Source organism: Tamandua tetradactyla, chromosome 21 (assembly GCF_023851605.1).
Source record: "Tamandua tetradactyla isolate mTamTet1 chromosome 21, mTamTet1.pri, whole genome shotgun sequence".
Taxonomy (NCBI): domain Eukaryota; kingdom Metazoa; phylum Chordata; class Mammalia; order Pilosa; family Myrmecophagidae; genus Tamandua; species Tamandua tetradactyla.
This window is the reverse complement of record NC_135347.1, coordinates 713,869-726,205: the sequence shown is the minus strand read 5'-3', so window position 1 is coordinate 726,205 and position 12,337 is coordinate 713,869. Positions and strand designations below refer to the sequence as shown.

Below are 12,337 nucleotides of genomic sequence, written 5' to 3'. Positions count from 1 at the left end.
GGCATTTTCCTAGGCAGTGAAGGAGCTAAAGTAAGGATCAGTCACATACACTGCGGCTTCAGATGGATCCAGAGAGAGATGGTATATTTAAAACATTTGCCTGAGAACATATAGAATAGAATGTTACGGCCTTTGGAGAAATAGGGTATCGTTTCTATTTGAGGAGCTATTTCTGCTTCCCAGAGGAAGATATCAATTTCTATCTGGTTTGAAGTAATCAATAAATTACTCCTTTCTGCTTTTGCTTTATACTCTATATTGGATTTGCTAAGTTAGGGATGTGTGGTTTATTTTGCAACATACATCACTATAGTCAAATTCCTATGATCCAATTTCCTTATTAGTGGTTTTACCTGAGACTTGAAAGATTTAATGGATGAAGTAATGTAGTAATAAACTTTGGTTAAAGACCCAGATGTGTTAGCATTGTTAAAGCTCATGCATTAGGAATTGACTCTAAAAGTTGGACAGACTTTTTTTTTTTTAACTTTCTATTTTGAAATAATTTCAAACTTAAAGGACGAAAATAATGTAAATCCCAGAGAACTTCAACATACTCCCCCTGCCTGATACCCAGATCAACCAGTTTTAATATTTTGCCACCTTTGCCTCATTCTGTCCATCCATCTGTCTGTATCAATCTAACTATGCATCTGTTTTCAGAACATTTGAGAGCAGGATATACACATCATACTCTTTGAATACATAATCTCCATGTACATTTCCTAAGAACAAGGGTATTTTGTAATCACCGTAAGTGCATTACACATTATCAGGTTCAAGAAATTTAACAAGAGCTTATAGTCTGTACTCTAAGTTTTTATTTCAGTATTGTCCTTTCAACCTTTTCCCCCTCCATTCTTAGATCCCACCCAGGATTAAGTATTGAATCTAATGGTGATTATCACTTTGATTTCTTTTCTTTCTTTTTTTTTTTTTTTTTATTTAATTGTGGTAATATACATAAATCTTAACCCCTCTCAGGCATACTAATTCAGTGGTATTCACAATGTCGCAATACTGTCAACCACCGTCTGATATCAGAACTTTCCCTTCACCCCAAGGAGAAACCTCACTCTCATTCTGCGTTAACTTCCCATGGCCTTTGCTTCCCACTCTTGGCAACCCGTGCTTTAATCTATTTCTCTGTGAGCTTTCATTTTGAACAGACTTAAGGTAATTCATACCACGTCAGCAAACTTCATGATGATTTTCCTGCGTTTCATCAACTATTTACCAGCAGACTTTTGTTTGAAATATCTTTAGGTGAGTCATGCTTCCTCATTTGTTGGCTGTAATTGACCAGATAAGACTGACCATAGCTTGCTTGTTGTTTTAGCTTGAGAATGCCAGACTGTCCTCAGAGATGAATACTTCTACTGTCAATAGTGCCAGGGAAGAACTGATGGAGAGTCGTATGAGAATTGAGAGCCTTTCATCTCAGCTTTCTAATCTACAGAAAGAGGTAAGCAGGCATCTTCCCCTAAGAAGAATTGATGTTGAACTTAGAGGCTGCCTTCAACCAGCAGTCGTCTACCTGCTTGGCTCTGCCTGGTGGCACTCCTCCCTCTATTTGCCAGTGATGATGCCATGTGGGTTGGTTTCCACAGCACTTTCACCAAAGTTTCTTAAATTGCGTTGTATAAACATCCTCTGAGCCAATATTATTTTTCCTAATTAATCACCTAGAGCCAAGGGACTTGCCTTTGGGGAAGCAGCCTGCTAGTTCAGTCATTGGCCTTACCTTTAGACCCAGGCGTTCTTGCCTATCCAGTAGCACTCAGCTCCAGAGTGTTGTTCCCAACACATTCCTTTTATTTTTTTTTATCATGTGTGGAAACCATAATGAAGAAAATATGCAAAAATTCCTTGTGGGTGGCGAATACTTTGTGTTTCTAGATAAATTCTCTTAGTGCTTAAGCTACTTAGTAATTAGGATCTTGGGAAGTAGCATTAATTTCTGAGCTGAGAATTTAATGACTTATCACTTGTCCCGTAGGTGTAGTACTACTGAATTACTCAGTGTGGAGACTGGGTGTCCACAAGGTTGTGGTGGTGTGCTCTGGGTGCAGCTTGAGCATACGTGGGCACGGCCTGAAATCAGTTTTCAGCCTAAGGGCGATGTTGACACACACACACAGAGTACATGTACAATTGGATAAGTGTTCAACTAAATACTGTAATAATTTACTGCCCACCTTAATTCCTTAGGAAGTGACTTCCCTTTCTGTTTTCCTTAAGGATGGAAATCTTAATTTTTTTTTTAACTTTCCATGTAATGATAAAATTTATTTTACTTTACTCTTGATGCGGTCCCTTTTAATTTTTTTAGTAAAATCTTTTCTAATTATACAGCTGAAGTTGTAGGAATTTAGAAAACAGCATGAAATGAATTATATATAATAGAGTAATGTAAAAAAATTTAAAATAGAGGCTAAATTTTACATTGCCTGTCTTGGGTATATTACTCACAATGTTTATTTTTAAATTATATTAAACCTATTTTGTCCTGATTTAAAAAAATATATTTTTATTGATTGAACAGCGTACAAATATATAAACATTCTTGACATACAAACATTCCATACCTGGTGTCCAATCAGTGGCCCACACTGTCTCCTGACGGTTGTTTTAGAGTTTTCGTGTGACAGTGGAGCTGGAAGAACCTTGGAGGTCCTTCACTGACCCAAGAACTAGGTGACTGTAATGATTTGTCCAGAGGCTTCAGGCTGATAAATGAATTTTGTTTCTTTCCCTTTATACCTCACTTTCTTCAAAGATTTTCTATAGGAGTTTAACAAATAACGTTTATTTCCACTGTGCTGTTTTAATGGGTACTTTCTAAAAATAGGCCTCTCTGTTCTTAGAATGAGTTGATATTTACTACTTTTCTCCAGTTAATAAATCATATTCTAGTTATTGCCTTCCTCCAAATTAACTTTACTTTTTTTCTTGGCTATTGCTTAATTCACTTGACTATTTGGTACAAATTTTTTTTTTTTGAGGTTAATCTTCATTTTACAGATGAGGAGCCTGAGATATACCTATGGTCAAGTAGAGTAGACTGTGAAACTTCATTTTGTAGCTGAATTTTCTTTTTAAATATTTTTATTGACAAAGCAACATACCAAGGTGGTCAGCGAAGTAGGTACCTTCTGCCAAACTTCTGTCTGCTCCATGGTGGGAAGCGCCTTCTCCACAGGACATTAATGCCAGCCTGTAGAAGAAAAACAGTTTCTTCCTCCAAAGCCATGGCATATCAGTTATACAGAAATGCTACTTGGGAAGCAGTTTTTAAGAGAACCTGGGTGATCTAATACAGTCTAAACAGATCGCCCCTCAACGTGCCCTTCAAATTCTACTTCCGCTTGATAAGGCTATAAATTCAGCATTGGCTCAAAGGGTCTGGAATACAGTCAATTTCAAGGGCTCACTACATATGTACAGATTTTGCAATAATGTGTGGACTTTTCTTTTGAATGATGTTGAATTCAGAGAGGTGACAGAGCTTATTAAAGTGGATAAAGTGAAAATTGTAGTCTGTGATGCGAAAAATGCTGGCTGCAATACTACAGAATGAATAGGAAGAAATGGCTTTTTATTCATCGTTTTTTGAAGAGAAGCATAGAAAAGACTTTTTAATTTATTCTAGCAATGCAGAATACCCTAGATAAAGGGAACATCAGACACAAGGTTTTCACAGTCACACAGTCACGTTGTAAACGTTGTATCTTCTTGTAATCATCTTCAAGGACAAAGTTACTGGAACACAGTTCTACAGTTTTAGGTACTTCCCTTTGGCCATTCAAGTACACCATAAACTGAAAAGGGATATCTATATAATGCATAAGAATAACCTCCAGGATAACCTCTTGACTCTGAAATCTCTCAGCCACTGACACTTTATTTTTTCTCATTTCTCTCTTCTCCCTTATGGGCAAGAAGGTTTTTTCAATCCCTTGATGCCTGGTCCTAGCTCATCCCAGGATTTTTGTCCCATGTTGTCAGGGAGATTTACACCCCTGGGAGTCATGTCCCATGTAGGTGGGGAAGGCAGTGAGTTCACCTGCTGTGTCAGCTGAGAGAGAGAGGTCTCATCTGAGCAATAAAAGAAGTTCTCTGGGAGTGACTTTTAGGCCTAATTTTAAGTAGGCTTAGCCTATCTTTTGCAGGAGTAAGTTTCATGGGGGTGAGCCCCAGGATCAGGGGCTCGGCCTATTGATTTGGTTGTTCCCATTGCTTGCAAAAATATCAGAAATTCTCCAAGTGGGAAATTGAATCTTTCCCCCTTTCTCTGCTTTCCCCTAAGGGGAACCTGCAAATACGTCTTTATTCACTGTCTGAATCACTGTGGGATTTGTCTGGTCGTCACAATAACCTGGACAAACCAACAAAATCTCATGCCCTTTCCAAGATTCCATGTACTTATGGTGTTCACCTAAACAGACTGTAAAAGTTAAATTAGAAAATGCCGTACCCAAAATATAAATTTTCTACCAAATAAACATCTCTCCCTTTAGTCTCACATAGAAGTTGATGTCTTAAGATATGGATGATATCATTCTTTTTTTTTTTTTCACAAAATCATCATTTTGTTGCATATTCATCGTTTCTTAGAACATTTGCATACATTCAGAGAAAGAAATAAAAAGACAATAGAAAAAGAAATAAAACGAAAACAGAAAAAAAACCCCACAATTATGCCTACCATACCCCCTTACTCCTGGCCATCATTGATCAGTAGCCTTTCAAACTAAATTTATTTTAACATTTTTTCCCCCTATTATTTATTTTTATTCCATATGTTCTACTCCTTTGTTGACAAGGTAGATAAAAGGAGCATCAGACCAAGGTTTTCACAATCACACAGTCACATTGTGAAAGCTGTATCATTATTCAATCATCCTCAAGAAACATGGCGACTGGAACACAGCTCTACATTTTCAGGCAGTTCCCTCCAGCCTCTCCATTACATCTTGAATAACAAGATGATACCTACTGAATGCATAAGAATAACCTCCAGGATAACCTCTTGACTCTGTTTGGAATCTCTCAGCCATTGCCACTTTGTCTCATTTCACTCTTCCCCCTTTTGGTCGAGAAGGTTTTCTCAATCCCTTGATGCTGAGTCTCAGCTCATTCTAGGATTTCTGTCCCACGTTGCCAGGAAGGTCCACACCCCTGGGAGTCATGTCCCACGTAGACAGGGGGAGGGTGGTGGTGAGATGGCTTATTGTGTTGGCTGGAGAGAGACCTGCCTGTGTTTAGGGGAAGCAAATGAAGAAGAGAGCTCACTGCACCCTTCTTCGCAGGAAGAAAAAGAGGCTCAAATGGTCAAGGGGCTGCTTCTAATTAGCCCTGATCCCTGTTGGCCTTAGGGTCACCCTGCCTGTCTCCAGCTGGTCAGGTGGCTTAGCCGTCCCCAGGGAGACTAGGCCATTCCAGGCAGCCACTTCCCTCCCACCAGTGACCCGGAACCTCCCAGCCCCAGGCAAGTTCCAGCCCTGAGCCTTTTCTCCTGCCTGGCATGACCCTGTCCCTTGACAGGCTCATCTGCACGCCAGATCTTATACTGCCCCCTTGCCCCCCAAAATAAAAGATGTAATTTGAGATGAATTTTGAAGTGCATGATGGTATTTTGTTTTCACGCTTTTGTCAAAACCTTCCGGGGCATGTTAGCCTGCCGTGTAGGGGCGTCTTCCCACTAGTGTAGGGCGCTGAGTTAGAGTAGAGCCAGGACTAGCTCACAATTTTGCATCCTAGTTAGATGATATCATTCTTTACCCAGTCTTCTGATATACCTTAGTCCTATCCAGATTTGCTTCATTCATATCTCTACTCGCTATCTGATTCCTTTTTCAACTTTTTAAGCAGTTCCTATATGGGGTATTGCTGGCTTTCATAGCTTCAGAGCTCTGACTCTGAGTCTTAGGTGTCACATAAATACCCAGAAAGTTTCTGGGAAAGACCAGGTTATATACAACAGCTCAGTATCTCAGAATGTAGTATTAACAATGATACCTCCTGAACATATGTGGCTACTGTAAAAGTTTACAATCTAGGACCCTTTACAGTAGGTCCCGACCTGATAACCCATGCTCTCGACTTTTAGTTCACCAAATTTTTATATTATAGTTAGTCCATATAATTGAATCATGATAATGTTTTTCTTCTTGTTCCTGACATTTCATTCAGTATACATGTTGCTGTATTTTCTGATTCTAGGTTTAGACTGTTTCCCTGATTCTCTTTAATTATGCTCCCATCCTTGCAGGTTTTCTTATTACTTTCAGGTTAGTGGTTTCTAAATGGTGTTCAGCAGAGCCTTGAAGCTTTCCAGGAGCTAACGGAGAGAAAGCATCCTCCTCAACCAGAATAGTTTTTTTTTTTTTTTTTTTGAATTGTTAACTTCTTTTATTGTATAGTATAATATATATACAAAGCAAAGAAGTAAAAAAGCAATAGTTTTCAAAGCACTCTTCAACAAGCAGTTACAGGACAGATCCCAGAGTTTATCATGTGCTACCATGATAGCCTCTCATATTTTTCCTTCTAGCTGCTCCAGAATATAGGAGGCTAGAGTGCTTAAATATTTTTTATCATCACAATCGACTTTTTTTTCCTCCTTTTTTTTTTGGTGAAAAATAACATATATACAAAACAATAAATTTCAAAGCACAGCACCACAATTAGTTGTAAAACATATTTCAGAGTGGCAATTTCACAATTTTAGGTTTTTACTTCTAGCTGCTATAAAATACTGTGGACTAAAAGAGACATCGATTTAATGATTCAGCATCCATATTCATTTACTAAATCCTATCTTCTCTGTATAACTTCACTATCACCTTTGATCTTTTCCATCCCCTTCTTTAGGGGTGTTTGGGCTATGGCAATTCTAAATTTTTGATATTGGAAGGGTCTGTCACTAATATGGGGTAGGGAGATGGAACTAGCTGATGTTCTGGAGAGGCTGGGCTAGGTTTCAGGACTTATCTGGATGGGACCCATCTGGGAGTTGTAGGTTTCTGGAAAGTTACTCTAGTGCATGGCATCTTTGTGGAATCTTATATATTGCCCTAGGTGTTCTTTAGAATTGACCGGATGGTCCTGGTTAGGGGTTGGCAGGTTATGATAGGTAGCAAGGTCTAACTGAATCTTATGTAAGAGCAACCTCCAGAGTAGCCTCTCAACTCTATTTGAACTCTCTGCCACTGATATTTTATAAGTTACACTTCTTTTCCCCCATTTGGTCAGATGGAATTATTGGTCCCATAGTGGCAGTGCCAGATTCATCCCTGGGAGTCATCTCCCACAACGCCAGGGAGACTTTCACCCCTGGATGTCATGTCTGTAGAATAGTTTTTAATTTTGGGGTTGGGCTTCTTTCATCTATTCAGTACTGGCCACAGAATTTATGATAATTATTTTGAGAAGATTTTTCATTCGTTAAGTTTTAGCCTTAGAAATATCAAAAAGAAAGAAAAAGCTTCCTGTTTTAATATTTCCCATTTGTATATCTTAATAGTGTCTGCTGTTTAGTCTTACCAGTTTCATCATGCTGCTTGTTAGGCAATAAGAATTTCCTTTTGGTTTTATGATTGATTCCACCTTGTTCCTCATTCTGTTTTCTAACTTTCACGTGTGATACAAGGTAAGAGATTGCAGAGGAAGCATTTTTTACATGGGCAGGAGCCGGAACTGAACCTGGGTCTCAGGCATGGCAGGCGAGAACTCTGCCACTGAGCCACCGTGGCCCAGCTGAAGAGGAAGCATTTTGAACTTACATTTTTTTTTTTGGGAGAGAGGAAAACACGGGAAAGAAGTAATTTCTTAGTTTATAGTATGGTGGGTTTTGTTTTTAGTTTTGTTTTTTTGCAAATGGAGCAAGTTTTCTTATGTCGGCCACTGTGTTTAATAGCACCCTCAAGGCCATTTTCTGCTTCTGATAGAATGTCAGCTGCTACTGTTTGATTTTAATTAAATAATTGATTGCTTATTTTTGAAATAACCTTTTTGGGAGGGGATAATTGTAGATTTACAGAAAAGTCGAAGATAGTATAGACAATTTTTCTATATATCCCCACCCAGTTTTCCCCGTTGTTGACATCTTACATTACTGTGGTACATTTGTCGAAACTATGAAAATGACATTGGTAATATTGCTATTAACTAGACTCCAGAGGATTTGGCTTTCACCAGTTTTCTATTGATAACCTCTTTCTGTTTCAGGGTACCAGTTCTCCTCCATCTTCTCTGGTCTGTGAGAGTTGTTAGTCTTTCTTTGTTTTTCATGACTTTGCAGTCTTGATGAGGACTGGCCAGGATTCCTGTAGGATGTCCCACAAACTGGGTTTGTCTCGTGTTTCTCTCATGATTAGATAGGGGCTGTGGGTTTTTGGAAAGGATACCGCAGAGTTGCAGTGCTCTTCTCACCTCATCATGTCAGGGGTACATGATATCCACACGGCATCGCGGGCACCGTTATCCTTTGTCATTGGTTAAAGTAGTGTTTGCCAGTTTCTCCACTGTTAACGTTACTATTTTCCCTTTTTTATGCTGTGTTCTTTGGAAGCAAGTCACAAAGTCCAGCCCACCCCCAACATAGAGAGAAAATTAAGCTCTACATCCTGAAAAGGGGGTATTTACATTTATTAAATGGCACTCTTTTTATTTTAATTTTTTTTGGTTGTGACATATAGCATATATACAAAATAGTAAATTTCAAAGTATGTTTTAGCAATTAGTTATAGAACAGATTCCAAGTTGGGTTACAGTTCCACAATTTCAGGTTTTTCCTTCTAGCTGCTCTAAGATACTAGAGACTAAAAAGAAATACCAATATAATGATTCAGTAGTCATACACATTTGTTAAATCCTAACTTCTCTGTTATAATTCCTCCTTCTCCTTTGATCTTTCTCCCAGTCTTTAGGTATATTTGAGTTATGCCCATTTAACTTTTTTCCTGTGAAAAGGGGTGTTGACAGTGTGGGACAGGGGGGTGACCTGGATGATGCTCTAGGAGAGACCGGCCTCTCTGGGTTTCGGGGCTTACCTGGTCTAGGAACCATCTGAAGGTTTTAAGTTTCTGAAGAATAACCTTAGTATGTGCTACTTCTGTAGGCTTTCACATAGGGCCCTGGGTGTTTGTTAGGGTTAACAGGAATGATGTTGGTTGGATTTGGCAAACCTTGGCAGTTAGCAATGTCTAGCTGACGTTTGCCTCCAGAATGGCTCTTGAATCTCTTTGAACTCTCTTAGCCACTGATACCTTATTTTGTTACATTTTTCCCTCTTTTGGTCGGTAGGGTAGGGTTGTTCCCATGGTTCCAGGGTCAGCCTCAGGGAGTCGTACCCCACATTGCCAGGGAGACTCCCTGGTACCTGTGGGATTCAGGGCTTATCTGGCATGGAAACAGTCAGGAGGCCTTAAGTTTCTTAAAAAATAAACTTTATAAGTAAAACATGTATAGAGTCTTAGATAGAGCCCAGGGTATTTAGGGATTTCAGGAATACTGATGGTTGGAGCTTTTGTTTTCCCACTTTTGGCCAAGAAGGCATTCTCATTCCAGTGATGCTGGGCCAGTCCCCTGCCTGGAAGACTGTACCACGTTGCCTAGGAGCCATACATCCCTGGATGTCATGTCCCACGTAGGGGAAGGTATTGGCTTTGCTTGTAGAGCTGGGCTTAGAGAGAGAGAAAGGCCACATCTGAGCAATAAATGAGGTTCTTTGGGAGTAACTCTTAGGCATAATTATAGGTAGGCTTAGCTTTTCCATTACAGAAATAAGTTTTATAAGAGCAAGCCTCAAGATCAAGGGCTTAGCCTATTGGCTTGGAAGTCTCTTGTGTTTGAGAGAGTATCTAAGCCTTCACAGGTGAGAAAGTTTAAGAGTTCCATATTTTTATTCCCAGCCCTCAATGAACGTTGCCGGTATTTTTTTGATACCTGCTCAGCATACTCTGGGATGTATCTGGGAATTACGTTAACCTATACAAGTCCTCGTTCCCATTCTGGGCTCCATGTATTTGGGTTGTTTAAATGAACTATCAGACAGATTGAGTTTTGTGTGCTATAAAAACTTTAGGTTTTGGACAAAATAAAGCTTCTTTCCTTCGGTCTCATACAGTAGGTGAAGTTCTAAAATACAGATAGTATCATCCTTTACCCTGTGTTCTGATTTACCTTGGTCTTGACCAGTTTGGCTTTGTTCTTATTTCTAATTGAAGCCTAATCTCTTTTTTCGTTTCTTTAACAGTTGTAGGTAGCAATGCTGACTTTCAGAGCTACAGAACTCCAACTCTGAGTCTTAGGTGACATGGAATTCTTTTATAAAGATTTTCTTCTTCTCCATTTATTCATTCACTCATTTTTTTCAATATGGATTTATGGATATTTATTTTATATATTGGGTTACAATCTGGTACAGTATTATTCATTTGTTGCTCAAATTGTTCCTGCTTTATCCATTGGGAGTTCTTTTAGGTTGACTCCTGTGTCCCTTTGTATTTTGAACACTTCCTTATTTTCTGGTACTACAAGTTGCTCCAGATTCATCTTATATCTCCTCTGCTCCGGCCCTGGAATCAGTCATTTCTCCGAGGAGCCCTGCTTCTTCTTATTAGAGACAGCATATGGAAATTAAGATCTGGGCACTGAGTGTGCTTGATGCTACTGGGGTGTTGTTGCTTCTGGGCTGACCCAGCAGACACAGCTGGGTAGTATATGTGTGTATACTAACTCATGTATACACATGTATCTATAAATATTTCTGCATTTGTAGGGATTTAAATTAAGCTAATCCTGATTTCATACAGACTAATCCAGTACCACTAGGTCCATTCTAGCTTTCTTTTCTTACTTCGCTATAACTTTTGTCTCCTAGAGTGAGAACACCTGGTTTCCAAACCATCCATTGACTTATTTGTTCACTCCCAGTATATGAGTAAAGCAGTTTCAAAATCAACCTATATACTCGTGGAAAATAAATTTACCAATAAGAGTGCAGTGTTTATGTACAGTGCACAGTTTCTTGTTTTAAAACTTCTTATTTTGAAGTAATTTCAGACTTATAGGACAGTTGTATAAATAATACAAAACCCATACAGAGAAGTTCAACATACTCCCCACCCGGATAACCAGATCCGCCAGCTGTAATATTTCACCACGTCTGACAGTCATTCTGTCCATTTGTCCGCCCATTTCCTTATCCACCAGGCGGTCTGTTTACTAGTTCTCCAAACGTTTGAAAGTAGGTTGTAGAGTTCCATTTTTATCTCTAGCCTTACAGATTTAATTTTTGCACCTTAGGTACCCTTTCTCTCTTGTTCTTCTGCAGCTACTTGTGATTCTAAGGACCTAAGCTATCCACTGGTCTCTTTGAGTTGATTATACTTGCCGTTTTCTGAGTTTACTGAGATGAATTCTGACAGGGAGACTCAGAAGAATAATTATCCTGTGCTCCAGAAAGGTTTCTGAATGAACTTTTTGGTGTGGTTGCTTATCTTTTTATAGCAAATTTAAAACTTCTATATTTAAAACAATATTTTCAAACCACACCATACTGTATAGCCTTTATGTGCTGATCAGTGGACTTAAGTGTTGAGATAACACCGCCATCATACAGAGACTCTATGTAGTGCCTTCCATATAGAAGTCAGAATCCCTTTTCTTTTTAATTTCTAAATATTCCCCAGCAGTTCCCCAAAGCAAACTTTCACTCAACCCTAGGCTTCTTTTGTTTAGTGAATTTTTTTTTTAGTTCTTTACTTTTGTTAATTTATACTTCTGAAGTAAAATTAAGGGGACCGGAGTTGACTTCCCAGAACTACAGCTTAAAAATTTGTTTTATTTGGCCCTATATGGAAAAATTACATGTACACTTACATTTGGAGAATGTTCCTTTTTGTCTTTTAAAGCCAAAACTTTCCTGAGAGCTATGTTTTGTATTTGAGGAATTTTGAGTTGGAGATTCTGTAGGGCTCTCTTTGTTTTCCAGTCCAATAAAAGGTTAAAATAGCTGTCTTGTGCTAATGTTGAAGTGATGCCACAATGTACCAATATGTTTCTTTGAATCTGAAGTCTAGAGCATGTTTGGAAAGGATTCAAGAGTTGGAGGATTTACTTGCTAAGGAAAGAGACAACTCTCGTCGCATGCTGTCTGACAAAGAGAGAGAGATGGCAGAAATACGGGACCAGATGCAGCAGCAACTGAATGATTATGAACAACTTCTGGATGTAAAGTTGGCTCTGGACATGGAAATCAGTGCTTATAGGAAACTCTTAGAAGGGGAAGAAGAGAGGTATGTAACTTATGTGTTTTCCTATCCTATAG

The 12,337-nt window shown here is 38.8% G+C and overlaps 1 protein-coding gene and 1 pseudogene across 2 annotated transcripts in view; both read left to right on the top strand.

Annotated features, from left to right (window-relative positions):
* Positions 1-12,337, top strand: part of LMNB1 (lamin B1) — a 73,428-nt gene that overhangs the window by 44,216 nt on the left and 16,875 nt on the right. For both annotated transcript variants that reach the window (XM_077138773.1, XM_077138774.1), the window contains exons 5-6: positions 1,340-1,465; positions 12,085-12,305. In XM_077138773.1, coding sequence (XP_076994888.1) covers positions 1,340-1,465; positions 12,085-12,305 — 347 coding nt within the window. The remainder of the gene's footprint in view (positions 1-1,339; positions 1,466-12,084; positions 12,306-12,337) is intronic.
* Positions 2,494-4,500, top strand: LOC143665234 (transcription initiation factor IIA subunit 2 pseudogene; annotated as a pseudogene).